The 16068-nt window shown below is 38.9% G+C and overlaps 1 protein-coding gene across 2 annotated transcripts in view; it reads left to right on the forward strand.

Moving 5' to 3' along the window:
- xdh (xanthine dehydrogenase) overlaps window positions 1-16068 on the forward strand; it is a 333897-nt gene that overhangs the window by 113650 nt on the left and 204179 nt on the right. For both annotated transcript variants that reach the window (XM_064308058.1, XM_064308050.1), the window contains 3 exons: window positions 4603-4696; window positions 6497-6606; window positions 6825-7009. In XM_064308058.1, the coding sequence (XP_064164128.1) occupies window positions 4603-4696; window positions 6497-6606; window positions 6825-7009 (389 nt within the window). The remainder of the gene's footprint in view (window positions 1-4602; window positions 4697-6496; window positions 6607-6824; window positions 7010-16068) is intronic.

The following is a 16068-nucleotide window of genomic DNA, read 5'->3' on the forward strand; positions in this document are numbered from 1 at the left end:
TTGGGATAAACACTTTTTCAGTTTCACGAAGCGAATTAAGAGTTTCAAGGTTCATTTGCTGAATATACAACACACGGATGAAATCACACACACAGAATTTAACGAAATTAACCATCTTGGCATTTAGAAAGGAACATGTTTTTAGCATTTAAGAGACCGACAAGCTAGGCATTTAAGACAGTGGTTCTCAGAATCGGTTCTGGGGTCTCCTTGCGTATATTGGCTTTTCTCCATTGGTTTAGATGATTTACAAGAAAAAAATAATAGCCTAATAATAATAAAAAATTCAACGTAGGCTACATTATTTTTGTCTTCATGCACCAGGTGGAAAACTTGCCGTACAAAGTGCGTTGTCATATTTACACGCCTGCAGATCAGTTATTAAAATACTTGGTAGATTTGTTAATCACCGCTGAGTGTTAATTTTTGTTCGGTAGAAAGTGATTTGCGAACGATCGGTAAGATAGCGTCACCCAGCAAGTGAACACCACAAACGGCGATGGAGTAGCTAGTAGTAGCAGTTACTGGCTCATTAACTGACTGGCGAAAACCTACGACGATAACTTGCTCGGTTAACAGCAGATCTACCAGACAGTTATACGAAAATTAGCCTAGTCAAATCACCAGTAGCCTACACATCTCCGATTGATTGACCATCAGTGTAGTCAATGTTCTTCCCCTGTGGTTCATATTGCTAATGCGTGAGCTAACCACGGATAGCCTACCTAGCTCACTGGCAAGCTGATATGCTAGTTAAGCATATTCGTTTTGCTGAGAAACATGAATTGAAGATAACTGAACATAGCCTAATTGTATTTTTAATGTCATACATATAACGTGATTACATGACAGTACAGTCACGGATGGAAATTAAACTCCGTAAACATCTGATAATATATTTTAAAACATAACGGCAGACAGTCAGCTAGCCTCGTTCAGGTTGATGGGCTTTTCCGCACCGGACTGTCAATCAAATTGTAAAAATCACAAGACCGCTTAACTCTATGGTTTTGGCTCCAAATCAAGAAAATGGCCGCGCCCGCCATTGAGCTTCAAAACGTGTTTTAGAGACCCACGGAGAGTCAATGGGTGACGTCACAGTAGCTTTGTCCATATTTTTTACAGTCTCTGGACTGTACGCATAGCAAGCGCGCCGACTGCGCATGCTCCAGATAACAAAATTTAATGGATGCTTGTGTAAACACCTCACAGCTAGACCAATGAGGGTTTGTAGCTGGAGGGGAAGGCACCGCGTGTTTTCCCTTGGCTGGTGTGATTCAAAACCGGAGATGTTAGTTATTTTTCCTCTGTTCGTAAGAACAGGGCACAATTATAATTAAGAATGCACTGGTTCCGTTGCCATGGGTTAGATATGAAGGCGTTGCTTCATATCCCGCTTAAGACTGGCCTGAAACGGATCAGTAGCATTCTGGTTACTCTCCGTTCACAAACGGGGCTATGCTGTCATCATATATCTGATCTGTCGCCGGACTGTCAATATTCCAATGGGAGCATCAGAATATTCACAAATGCGTGGAATAACACATCAAATATATCCATGACCACAGCAAGAAAGTGTAACAGTTACTAGGTTTTACCCTCGTGATGATCTGACTCCATATTGAATTATAATTTAAAATTTGGGTTTAACTATACGTGGAACTTGGGAGTGGTTACACTCGACTCTATTTTGTGCCATCATTCCTCAATATATGCTCCCGGGTTTAGCACTATTGTTAAATCTCAGTTCGGTGAAGAATCCAGAGGGTAGGAGGCTGACCACCATAATACATGCCTTCCTTACATGGATAGTGCATCGATAGTTATGAGCCCAGGACGGTGCGTATCTATCAGCCTCCTTAAGGTGAATTTGACAAGAACCAGCGTACAAAGCCCATGGGTCCTCTTAAGTCAAAACACCAGAACCAATACCACCAATCCCGTTAGCAGGCAGATCGTGGTCGCCTATCTAACTTGAAAACCCCACTAAAGACGTTTGCTGTACTAGACCCCTGATCAGTAGGTCCTAGTCATAATTGTCTCCCTGAGTATTTAAGCGGAATTTCGGCTGAAAAGAAGATAAAATGGATTAGAGTCATGAAGACCACGCAAGTTAAAAATAAGAAGAATTTATTTAACAGGCAGGTAGGTCATTAGCTTCAAATTCAAAATCAATTATAAGGTTTAAAAACATAAATACAGAGTAAAAAGTTCTTACCCAGCCTGTTTAGCTACACACAAAATCACAGAGTCTGCGCAGTGTGGGAAGTCGATTGCGATCTTCCTTGTCTATCTACACACAGAGCACAGCGTATGTGCAATGTGGGAAGTCGGTTACGATCTTCCTTGTGCATCTACACACACAACACAGAGTCTGTGTAGTGTGGGAAGTCGATTACGATCTTCCTTGTCTGTCTACACACAGTGCACAGAGTATGTGCACTGTGGGAAGTCGATTACGATCTTCCCCGATTGCTTTGTCTCCCTTTCTTTTAAGCCAAATCCCGCGTTTGGTCTAGGCAGCATTACCATAACTTAACCTGGCCGAATCATAAATCTCGAATTTCGGCCCCCACCATTTGGAGGCTGCTGTTAGAACAATTAGTGGGGAAATGGGGAAAAGGAGATGATTACCAGAGAGGACATTCCATTGTGTTAGTTTTTCCCCGAGTTTCTAAAACTATGTTTTTTCAAATTCTATTTGGTATGAAACATATTTCATTCAATTGCTTAAATTATCTTGAATACGTACATACCAAACATGTCAAGTGGATGTAATATTATGGTGCAGTTGTCATGAAAATACCCTTTTGTTTAACCATTTTACATGCAATCCATGTTATTATTACATAAGGCATAATACAATAATACAATGAAAACATGTGCATGGTTTGTACGGTTTTCCAGGGTTTGTAAATAGGATAAACAGATGGTTTAAAGTCCAGATCCAGAAAAGAAATAAAAAAGTGTAATGGCAGAGGGGCCCACATAAGGGCACTGTGGTGCTGTTAAGCGCAGTTGCCCCACCATCTTGCCAGGGGCCGGGTGATCTTAATGACCCTTAATGACCCCCAACACATACCCCCACAACCATAGACAAAGAGACCAGTTCCCCTTATCTTAGGTGTGTCCAGATGGCAACATTCCAGAGGCCCAATGGCCTGCTCATCCCGGGGAAATCCGAGTAACTTATTGTTTTATCACACGGCTCTGGGTTCTTTGAAGTCCAGTGATGAGTCTCAGCCTGCAGGTTCATTCAAATGCCAGCCTTTTCTGGGTCCCAGTTTGATTTCCCTCTTACACTTGTTTTGAAGAGAGTTGTGCGAGGAGATCCGCCATTACCCACATTTATATTGTCTATCTGGGCATTCATAAAAATATTCTTTCACCGCTCATAAATCGCATTCCCTCCTAGCAACAAGATAAACCTGACAATAGCCCTAAGATATGGCAATACAGCAGTGAAAACGCTGCTGACTGAATAACAAAATAAACGAGACAAAGTTTTAAAAAATGATACCATGTCATTCTACAGTCAATATCTGGGACTAAATATTGAATAAATATACAACCTTCCCATTGGTTTTACACGTAGAGATGTCCCTTTTGAGACTGTGTGGTCATATATTGTCTTGGACAATCCGTTTGAGAAATACACGCGCATTTGTGATGCCTGGGTATAAATAGCTGTGCGTAATACCACACCTATTGTTTACAGCATTGTCGCCCTTTTTAGTACAGTCTAGCTTGATTGACAATTCATTTATTCAGTAGGTGAGAGTATAAACCTTCTAACGATGTATAGCATGTCCAATTTTGCTGTTGGAATAGTGTTTTATAGGTAAGCGTAACCGAAAATTTTCTTATCTTCGCATTCACTAACGCATTCACTCTGTGATAATGGAACTGGAATGGAGTGTAGATCGGGAAATGCGCATGCGGTCTGGAACGCCAGACCGACGCAGACTCTCAATTGTAGTATGAATGGAACCACATGCGCGCCACGCGACTGGTACAAGTCCGCAGCTGTCCGCGGACACGGAACGCGGAAAGTATGAAGCAGCCTTTACACCCGTTCTGTCAGGAGGAATTGGCAAAAATTCAGGCAATGTATTGTGAGAAGCTTGTGGAAAGCCACCCAAGCATTTGATTCAAGTAAAGCAATTAAAAGGCAATGGCACCAAATACTAACAAAGTGTATGTAAACTTTTGACCCACTGAAAATCTAATATAATACATAAAAACTTAAATAAATCTCTTGGATATTATTTTGAAATGACCTCTTATGGAAATAAAGTAGGTACCCTAATTGACTGGTTACATGGATTAGACATGTATGTAAACTTTTGGCCTCGACTGTAAATAAATACAAAAAAATAGAAAACTAGGGGAAAACTAATTGAGTTTAAAAATCAACCCCAGACAAAATGTGTAGTTTGATGTATATAGACACTTCCAGTCATTGCGTTTCTAAAAGGCTTATTTATAAATGCTTCGCACCTGCAGCTACATGCATGTAATTCTGTTGTATTTTTCTGTGGATGAAAGTTAATTGCCTGGTGATGTTGCCTCTGTCTTCACTGTGCTGTTCTTTGTTGTTAGGCTATAGGTGGAAACATAATGACAGCCAGTCCCATTTCTGACCTCAACCCTATGTTCATGGCTGCTGGCTGCAAGCTCACACTACTGAACAAAGGTAAACAGTTTTTGTACTGTGTGCATTGTTGCTTACTCTACTGATTAAAAGGTTAGTCCTTAACCCGTTCTGTATTGCCCTCTTTTTTTAACTGCAAGCCAGAAAATCACATACCCAAAATAAAGTGGTTACTATTTTTGAACCTTATTCACTACAGGCATAATCCTGAATTACTCATTTTTCTGAAAGAAAGTAATAGAAGCTCAAACATAGTGGAAGTGGAAGTTTTTTTCTCACCTAAAAGATTTTTTTTTTTTTTTCCCCGAATGGATACCAATGCTTGTAGGTGTGCCTGGTCAGTTGATCACTATAATATCTCTCCGCTGGCTGTGTACTGGGCACAATATATGGTAAAAGTGAAATAGTGAGTTAGTCAAGTTGTTGCTGGTGCATGGTGGGTCCCATTGGCTACTGAGGGACTGCTTGGCCAGTACTCATCCAAGAAGTATTTAGGTCGGCTCATCTTGAGTGAGTCTATCCAATCCAGAGATAATAACCTTCATATGTACATACAAGACTTTCGGAATTACGAAACAGACAAAAATGTTAATTCCTCAGTAGAACTGCTTAGTAAACAATGGAGATTTTATTAATGCTAATCTGCGTTGGCACGTTTTTTAGACTAAAGATTACTGTTGAATTTAGTTCATAGAATCTTTGTGATAAAAGCGTTGACTTTACCTTTATGGATTTCCGAAACGCATAGAAGGTGAGGACTCCCCAAGCTTGTTTCGCTACCCCACGTTACAAAACAAGGAAGAGTTGTCGCTATAACATTGAACCGTAAAATAGTTTATAAAGATAGAACCGTGAGTTTTAACTCTCAAATGGTATATCTTGTGACCAGACCTAATTGAAAATTTCACCATAAAAATGCTTGAGTGAATAAACCCACTCCGGCCCTGTGCAACATAAGGAGTTAAGTTGGTCAGACTGTGTTGGTCCCAGGGGCATAAGGACAGAGAGGGGAAATAATTAGCCAGGCTGCATTATACTGTATATCATTGCCTTACACTGGAGAAAGGCATAACTTTGTGGATAATAGTTATCCAATCAGCCACCTATCAGTGCAAAACATTTCAAGAATGTTGGAGAACTGGAAATTCATGTAGATTTCCTCTTGATTATGAGAGAAATTGTGTAGTAGTTGAAGTTGTGAAATAATATTAGGATGTGAAAATTTTCCTGCCTTTGGAACAATAAATATATTTCAAGGCTGTATAGGGTATATTTTAATCATTATGTTGAGAATGTTTTCTAAATTCCAGGGAATGTTCTGGAAACCTAAAATTTTTAGCTGCTTTCCAGAATGTTCCCCAAATACTGGAGAGTAGTAGCGCCCTTGCAATAATAAATAATACCACTTCTCAGCTGACCCTGGTTCTTGCTTTTGACAGAGTGAGAAAATTATTGCTTGACTGAGTTGATTATTGCTGGACGTAAAGCATGTTACGGAATGTGTTATGGGAAAAGTTTTCCTTGTTTTCACACATATGTTTCAATTTCAAGTAAGGACATCAAGTGTCATGCACTGTAGTTTTTATGTAATGTAATGTTTTGGTTCCATATTATTGTCCTCATACACACATTGGGACCAATAAAAGATATCACATAAACATCTTTATTGGTATAATTATTTGCCAATGCAGGTAACTAGGAACCACATAGAATGGTACATCGAAGGCAGGAAGGCATTTGCATGAAATCTGAATATAACAATAATATTGAAATAATAAGAATTTTAGTGCTAATAATAAAAGATAATATTAATGAGATTGCTGATAAGAATTTGTGGTCTAGGAGGAAAACGAATTCTTCAGATGGACGACAAATTCTTTCCTGGCTACAGAAGAACCGCTATGAAACCAGATGAGATTTTGCTTTCTGTAGAGCTCCCTTACACAAAGAAGGTGAGTAACTTGGCAAGATTACTGGCATGTCGCAGTAAAGTTCACTATGAAATGCCTAGATTACCTTCCTGTTTATATCCAAGAGAAAACGAAACGGGACTGGAGCATTGGGCTGACTTCTTAGAATGCACTTTTAAGTGTCTCTACTTGTTGGTATTTCACTGCTATGAGTGCTATGAAAATGTTTGGCCAAAGTTTTGGTCCTTGTTCTGTTCCAGGGCCAGTACTTCTCAGCTTTCAAACAGTCCCAACGTCGGGAGGATGACATTGCCATAGTAACCTGTGGAATGAATGTTGTGTTTGAAGAGGACACCAACACTGTGAAAGACCTTCGGCTCAGCTATGGAGGCATGGCACCAACCACTGTGCTGGCCAAGAACACTAGCAACCAGCTGATTGGCAGGTTGGCTTTCACAAAATTGTTAAAAGTACATTTTGCGACATATTTTGGATATAGAAGAAATATTAGTAATTTACCTTGCATTATCATATATGTAAATGAAACATAAGTAACCTAAAACAAAGTTTTCAGTTAATTATACGTCATGAAAATTGTCACACTATTTGAAAGTATACCTCCGGGTAGATGTTGGTCATAATAAGCCAAAAGTCATAATAATTCAAAGTGGTGCTTTTCGAAGCATCTTAGGTTCGCGGCAAACATCCCCTGTTCACTCTGACCCTTCGCCCCACATACTTAAAAGAGTGTAACCTTGGTTTTCGCCACTGGACAGGCCTTCATCCTGTTTAACTTCTTTTAGCATTCACCATTACCAGCGTAGAGTGGTTGTGCACATGATATACGATACGCATCATTTAAATGCGAAAAAAGTATGAGATTGTTGCTTTTTGAATGACGTGCAAATAGGAATGACCGGGAAATTCTGATCTGTACATTTAAATGACAGGCAGATATGTGATTCCTATTGGATTTATTTCCACATAAATGTGGCCCAAAATGGATCTGATAATATCTGATTCCATGTGCTGTGTCCTGGGTACACGTTCATAGTACATTTTTTTTACAGTGGAGCTGCTCAGTGGCCAACAATAGAGGATTGTGGTTGTACTGGGCAGCTCCGAGGTGTGAATGTGTATGAGTGTGAAGCAGGGTGTTGCTGCAAAAGAGCATCCGTGCTCAGCGAACCTACCCTGGGTAAATAAAGGTTAAATAAATAAATAAATAAATAAATAAATAAATAAATAAATAAATTTTGATCTCTGCCACAAATCTGAATTGGATCACTTTTGCCAGGTGGTGTAAACGTAGCCTGATTTGCCAGTTCTCAACAATACGAGCTTTCCTTGCAATCTGCACTAGCCCTCCTGCAATACGCTATGTGACTGTGGTTTGCAGTCAGGTGTATCAGAGGAGTGCAAATGCTTCAGGTCTAGTGCTCTCTGAGTGAGTTTCACTGGCGCATGCAATATAGTAGTGCAAATGGCAATTACAAAATGTGACAGGTGCTGGTGTTTTGGTCCTCAAGTAGGGCAAGGTCATTTTTCAGTTTTTTACAGATTATGAAAGTGATCTGAATGTTGGTACTCCTTTTCACACTTCTCACAGGGAGATAATGGGTGGGAACAATAGCTAGTTAACTCCTCCCCAACCACTCCCCCACTAGAGTACCTGTAAATCCTTGCCCATTTAGGGGTTACCCTATTTAAAGCTTTATAACTCCAGATGTGAACACCACAGAGACTAGAAAAATGTCTTAAATGAAGCAATACATTTGTACCATTTATAATACTAGCTTAGATTACTTTATATTCATAATTTTGTAAGAAATAAAGTGCCACAAATGCAATGGTCAAGGCAAAAAATCTAAAATGAATTTGCTCCTTTTTTAGTTCGCAATGAAATACTGGGAGATTGCGGGTTAAAGTATACATGTCCTGGATCAAAAACTTCTTGACCACAAGCTCATAAAATCTAAGGGTGGATATGTAGAACTACTAAATATCTATGAAGCAAAAACTAAGCAGTGTACCCAGCATCTCCAAATCTACCCAAAATGTCTAAATTATTAACACTGGTCTAAAATAGCTAAGGGTCCAGAAACAAATCCAAAATCTGAATCAAAAAGGAATATAATGCTTTTTGTCCATTGTAAAGCATATGAGCCCCTTATGAAGGTTTAAGATGAAACATAGATATAATTTAAACATAATGCAAAAATATAGTCACACAATGCTGCACAGTACCTAAATGTGTAATAATTAACTCTTGTATGTATTTCTATACTCTGTACACTCCTATGTTTTCTTGTATGGGAATGGGACGATATGAAAACAATTTTCAGCCGTCCACCATGTTTTGGCAATGTTTCAACACTCTCCTCATCACTGTTGTATGCGTCACAAAAACTATTACACTACTAACTAACTTTTACATTACAGTGTGAAATATCCACATTACATAATACCACTAACCTATTTAAAGACACTCAATTTCTAAAATAACGTATATAACCGAAATATTTTGAGCAGTAATACTTACATAGCAATGATGAAATCTTATCTATGTTCAGTAGATGGAGACAGAGACAGTAAATCAATGACAGTTCTATCCGCTTCTGTTTTGCTCCAGAAAACGATGTCAGATAGGTCTATCAGCAAACATATGGCTTAGCTATGCCCAGAAGTCCTCAATAATAATGGTATTTTCCAAGGAATTACGAAAAATCGTTGACGTTTCCTTAGGTGCAACGTCTTTTAATGCTACCATATATAGAGCGAATGCCATGGTAAGAAAATGTTTGGTTACGCTAACCTATAAAATGCTATTCCAAAAGCAAAATTAGACATGTTAACATCGTTAGAAAGCTTATACTCTCACCTACTGATTGAGCGTCCGCCATTGTAGCAACCTCACACAGTAAACAAACATAGGCTACTACCACACGGCTTTATTTATGGGCGGTGGCTTGACCGAAACAAAGTGACAATAGCCAACAAAATCAAACATGCTAATTAAACTGCACCCCCATCACGCCTCCAAAACCCGGCTGTAAGAATCACTAAAACAAGCCGACTTTGCTGACAAATTATAAGTATTTAGTGACCCTAAAAATGTTGTTTATTCTATTGAGTGACTTCTTCAACACTAACTTTCGTAATATGAAAAAAAGGAAAACAGTAAAAAAAAATTTAGCGCGATTTCAAGATTTGCAACTTGCGGACCTTTTCTCCAGCACCTGTCACAAATGGGAAGAAAGGAGGAAAACAGACATCCTTCATATTTAGTATGCTACTGAATTGCGCAATGCCCTTAGCGTTCAGCACACCGGCATGCCTAGATTACTCAATTCAGACATTCTGTGCTCCTGCAACCAAATTATGAGTTGAAAACACAAACTCTCTGTTCTGGCTTCATATATTGTCTTGGACTATCTGTTTGTGAAATATATGCTCATTCGTGACACCTGGGTACCTTCAAAATCGCTGTGCGTAATACTGCACGTTGTTTACGGTGTTGTTGTCTTCTGTAGTCCTTTCATTGACAATTAGTTGATCCAATAGGTGACAGAATAAGCTATCTAACAATGTATAATATGTCTAATTTTACTTTTGGAATAGCGTTTTATAGTTCAGCGTAACCAAATGTTTGTCTCATTATAGCTGCATTACACATTCAGTCTGTGGTAGCAGTAAAAAACACAGCACATGGCAAAGTTTTATCAATGTCTTTTGTCATTTCTTGGAAAATATTATTATTCTTGAGAAATTCTGAGCATGGCTAAGGCATATGTTTGCTGATAGACCTAGCTGATATACTGTTTTCTTGACTAAGTTAACTGAGGAACGGCCACGCTGATTCTGTCTCTCTTTCAATCTACTGAACACAGATAAGATTTAATCATCCAAATGTAAGTCTTACTGCTGAAAATATTTCGGTCATATACATTATTTTTTTTTAATTGAGAGTCTTTAAATAGGTTAATGAGGATCTAATGAGGATACTGTAACATAAGCATTCATTGGTTTAAGTCAAGTCGTGTTTGTGTTTAATGCAACTGATGTGACCTGAACTGGAATATTGCCAAATGTGGTGGACGGTTATAATGTCAAGTCAAGTCACTTTTATTTGTATAGCACATTTAAAAACAACAGGAGTTGCACCAAAGTGCTTTCCCATCCCCATACAAGAAAACATCACATACTGTAGAGTACAGAAAAACATACGAGACTTAATGATTACACATTTAGGTACTGTACCACATTGTGTGATCATGTCTTTGCATTATCTGATATCAATGTTTCATCTTACCCTCTTAGTGCAAAGCCCCTAGTGGTCGGCACGCCGGCGTGCCGAGATTACGAAACTCAGACATTCAGTGCTACTGCGACCAAAGTATGAGTTAAAAACAGAAAAGCGTTGTTTTAGTTTCATTAGTAGACGATACAGGACAACTATGCCGAATATGGAGTTTCGCAGCACCACCATTGTCCCTCTGGTCGTTCATTTAAAACGCAGCCCCTCCCTGCAGTCTCATCTGCAACTACACCCCCCACCCATGACATAATGGACAATATTGTCTATCTAGGCATTTATAAAAATATTTGTTCACCACTCAAAAATTGTATTTTTATTCCTTTTTGGAGAGATTTTGGATATGTTTATGGACCCCTAGCTATTTTAGACCACTGTACTGACGGAAAGCTTGTAATTCCCACTTGAAAATGATGCAACAGTGAGTTTCTTGAGTAAAAACAGTTGATTTGTAGTGAAATACATGAATCTGATGTGATTTGCAGCAATGCATAATTTAGACATTTTGGCTAGATTTGGAGACGCTGGGTACACTGCTTAGTTATTGCTTCATAGATCTTTAGTAGTTCTACATATCCACCATTACATTTTATGAATTTGTGGTCAAGAAGCTTTTGATCCAGGAGATGTATGCTTTAACTTGCTGTATATATGCAATCTCTCAGTATTTCATTGCAAACTAAAAAAAGTGCTCATTTATTTTAGATTTTTTGCCTAGACAGTTGCATTTGTGGCACTTTATTTCTGTCAAAATTATGAATATAAAGTAATCTAAGCTAGTATTCTAAATGGTACAAATGTCTTGCTTCATTTAAGCCATTTTTCAAGTCTCTGTGGTGTTCATATCTGGAGTTATAAAGCTTTAAATAGGGAACCCCCTAATGGGCAAGGATTGAAACTGAGGCTTGCTTACTTTGACCACTGTTAAGCTGTGCTTGAAGCTGTTGTCCTGTGAGCCGCCAATCACTCAATTCTGTTGTGGTTTTGGGTCTGCCAGACCAGAGGTTCCTCCAGTTTCCAAGTGCCTTTCGATGGTGTAGGAAACTGTATTCACTGACACCTAGGCTTTCTTTGCAATTTCTGTAAAGGAAAGACCTACACTTTTAAGGGTTATAATGGTCTGTCTGTCTTCCTTTGTTAATTGCCTTTTTCTCGCCATTATGATAGCAATATACTGCTTCCTGCAGTGCAATATTGTCCAAATCATGCTTCAGAGGGTGTAGTAATACAGTCTGTTCCAACACTGATTTTATACAGACAGAGGGTTTGTAAGTAATCAACAAAAGTTATGACACCTGTAGGAATTGTTTGCATCAACTGTCAAGGCTTAATTTACTTCCATTGCTGCAGAAAAGTTACCCCATTATTTGTTCCCTGAAAAAAGGCCTTTTTTATAACTCTGAAATGTACATTATTTTTCAGTTTTTGATAACCTAAACGTTTTTAACCTCTGGTAGTTTACCACTTACCTTTGTACCATTTCAGGTCATTCACTGGACTTGAAAACGGGGGTGTTCTAAACCTTCTGACCAGTAGTGTACATGATTATGTTGTGATTTACAGCAATGCATAATTTAGACATTTTGGATAGATTTGGAGACACTGGGTACCCTGCTTACTTTTTGCATCATAGATCTTTAGTAGTTCTGCATATCCACCCTTAGATTTTACGCACTTGTGGTCAGAGTTTTTGATCTCTCAGAATTTCATTGCAAACTAAAAAAGAACAAATTCATTTTTGATTTTTTTGCCTAGACAAATTGCATTTGTGGCAGTTCATTTCTTCACAAATTACGAATATAAACTAATCTAAGTTAATATTGTAAATGTCTTGTCTTGGTTCATTTAAGCCATTTTTCAAGTCTCTGTGATGCTCACATCTGGGTACCCCCTATTAAATAGGGTACCCCCTAAATGGGCAGGGATGGGCCAGATTTAGCATGTGCAAAAAGGGGTTAAGTAGTATATTGTGGAACAATAGTCCTCCAAATGAAATAAAGCATTTATCTGCCATCAGCTCAGCTACTTATATCGTGTAGCTCCTGCTTTAAGCTACAGTATGTTAGTTTAAGTTTTTAAACTAAATCTTTTTTCAGGGCTCCACATGGTGTGTAAAATGGTCACCAATGTGACTAAAAAATTCCATTGGCAATTTAATATTTAAGATTAGTTGCCAAATGCAAGCAACCCTGCCGGTCTAAATGGAAGCAGAAGTTTCATTGAACGCCTTATCCAGAATTGTTAAGCTATACTGCTGAATGCTATGCTAAAGCATGTAACCGCATATGGCAACAGCGAGAGCTTCATAAAAGCAAGTTAGGCATTGCATAGTTCTGTAAACACAAAGTTACAAGGCAGGGCTCGACAATAAGGAGTGCCCCCTGGCTCAGGGCCACTGTTGGTGTGGGCCAGATGATTGATCTGTCACTTATACAATTGGGCCAGTACCCTATATCTTATTCAGGTCAAAGAGAAAACGATGTTTCTGCCATCCTGGAATATATGCTACAACTTCCATCATTTCTGTACCAAGGTTTGATTAGCCATAACAAATGTTAAAGTTTGATCATTCCTTCATATCTGTACCAAGGCTTTCTTATGAATAACTTTACAGCTGTTCTTTCTCTATTGAACCTTTGAATCAATAACTAATGTTACAGCTTTATCATTCATTCATTTTTTTATCGAAGCTGCTTAAGTTACCAATAACTAACTTATGCCTTGCAGCTTGATCATTCATTAATATTTGTACCGACTAAAATGTCAATTGGTTGGACATATTTACTCGTAAGGTAAAACGGCTATATAAAGTATAAAAAAGTAACTGTCCAACTCAACTACCTTTATTTATTGCTAGCAAGCTACGCGACTAAGAGAACAAACTAACTAGGCTATGTATTAGCTTGAACATATTATTAGGGGCCAAGCACCGAAGGTGCAGGGCACCTATTGTAATCGTTAGTATTATTAGGGGGCAAGCACCGAAGGTGCAGGGCACCTATTGTAATCGTTAGTATTATTAGGGGCCAAGCACCGAAGGTGCAGGGCACCTATTGTAATTAGGGGCCAAGCACCGAAGGTGCAGGGCACCTATTGTAATCGTTAGTATTATTATACTTTCCGCAATGGGAGTCTATGGCAGCCCATAGAACCCATTGGTAACTTTTTATGAAATTTGGCACATTGATCAAGGATAGGCCAATGTATCCAGGCATCGAATTTGGGGTCAATCCATCGAACTCTGTAGCGCCACCAACAGGCCAAACTTCAAGGTACATTTTTGCTTATAACTTTTGAACCGTTTGTCCTAGAGTTGTGCAGATTGTTTTCCCTGAATCCTTGACCTACTTTTGCGAACTAGTCCTAGGGCGTTGATCCGATCACCACCAAATTCGGACCATATGATCTACAGATGGTCCTGACCAAAAGTTATTCAGAGAATTTGAATAAAGCAATGTAAATGGCCACAATGAGCCAATGAAAATTGAGGAGGGTGTGGCTTGTAACATGAAGGTGTGTAAATTCTGAACGGTTTCTCCGAAGACCATGAAACTTGGTAGGCACATCAGCAGCCATGAGTGGAGGCTAACCCTCGATTTTCGGCCTGATCAAGCGCTAGAGAGCTCATTTTCTGTTTTGGCATAACCGCTATGCCGATGTTTTCGAAACTCAGCACACATGTATTGGGGCACTCTATATGGACAGGGAGGAAATATGTGGCCGATTGGCCAAAAGGTGGCGCTGTCATGAGCAAAAAGGTGTTTTTCTTAGATAATTTGAACAAGCATATCTCCGGCCCCATTTGATCCACAGTCATGAACTTTTGCACATATGTGCAACTCGTCAAGGGTAACAAGTTTCCAATAAGGACCCATAAGCCCCGCCCATTGGATCTTCCGCAAATTAGACATTTTTTGTCCTAGAGCTGTGATCTTCCACAAATTAAACTTTTTTGACAAATGCTTCAATTGCTTTCTGCCATGGAAGTCTATGGCGGCCCCTACAGCCGACTGGTCGGTTTTTACAAAACTTTGTAGAACGGTAGAGGGTTGTGCCGTTCTCCCTGCAACGGACTGGTGTCGTCTTCAGGGGATGCTCCGGTTGCTTGTCGGCCTGGCGCCCCATTCGTGCTTGGCCCCTTCATTGCTGCTCGCAGCTATGTTTACTTTTATAATTGTTTTATCCTCGGTTAAACAACAAGTTCAGAATCTCCAGGCAAAGGAGAAGTCCATGATTTCCAAAACTTCACATGGATTGGTGGAAACTACTCAGAACGATGAAATTCATCCATACTTTAGTGGCACTAATTAGCTTTTTTTAACTAGTGCTGTAGATTGGCACTTTTTAATGAAAACAGTGTGAAAACTCTCCTTATAAAAGTAGTTATTTGACAGCTATGCCAGTGGCAATGTAGCTGGGGCAAATAGAACACAGTAGAACAAATTCTTAATGTTGAGCCCTGCAAGGCTTCACATCAGCAAAATCGATATGTAGATTTTTATTACTTATTGAGAAATGTCATAGTTATGACCAAACTATCAGATATTGTGTGACAAATACAACAGACTCTGATGACGTAATCCATCTTTAGCTGGTATGTCTCAAAACCAATCAAGTACAATCATGCCCTAGGGGTTTTTCTCCCGAAGCTTGATATTGTTTGCAAGTTTCTAGTCTTTGATAGAATACCTCCATAGAATCAAGTCTGAGAAATTGTCCTTGCAATTTAATCAGGCTCTTAAAATAGGGGTGGGTCAGGACAGCGGATCACAACAGACATTCCTGTTGGCGGCATTAGAATGGTTCAATAGAGGAAATTTTGTTGATCTGAAAGGTGAAGCATTATGGGAAACATAGTTTTAGCCTGTCTCAGTGATATAATAACACAAATCTGGTCTTTTTAATGTTTAACCCCTTTGTGCAGATGTCAAATCTGCCCAGTCCTTGCCCATTTAGGGAGTACCTTATTTAAAGCTTTATAACTCCTGTTGGGAGCATCACAGAGACTTGAGAAAATGCCTTAAATTAAGCAGGACATTTGTACCATTTCCAATACTAACTTAGATTCATTCATATTCATAATTTAGTGAGAAATAAAGTGCCACAAATGCAATCATCTTGGCAAAAAGGCTAAAATGAAGTTGTTCTTTTTTAGTTTGCAATGAAATATCATATATAAAACAGGTTAA

Source organism: Anguilla rostrata, chromosome 1 (assembly GCF_018555375.3).
Source record: "Anguilla rostrata isolate EN2019 chromosome 1, ASM1855537v3, whole genome shotgun sequence".
In the NCBI taxonomy this organism is placed as follows: domain Eukaryota; kingdom Metazoa; phylum Chordata; class Actinopteri; order Anguilliformes; family Anguillidae; genus Anguilla; species Anguilla rostrata.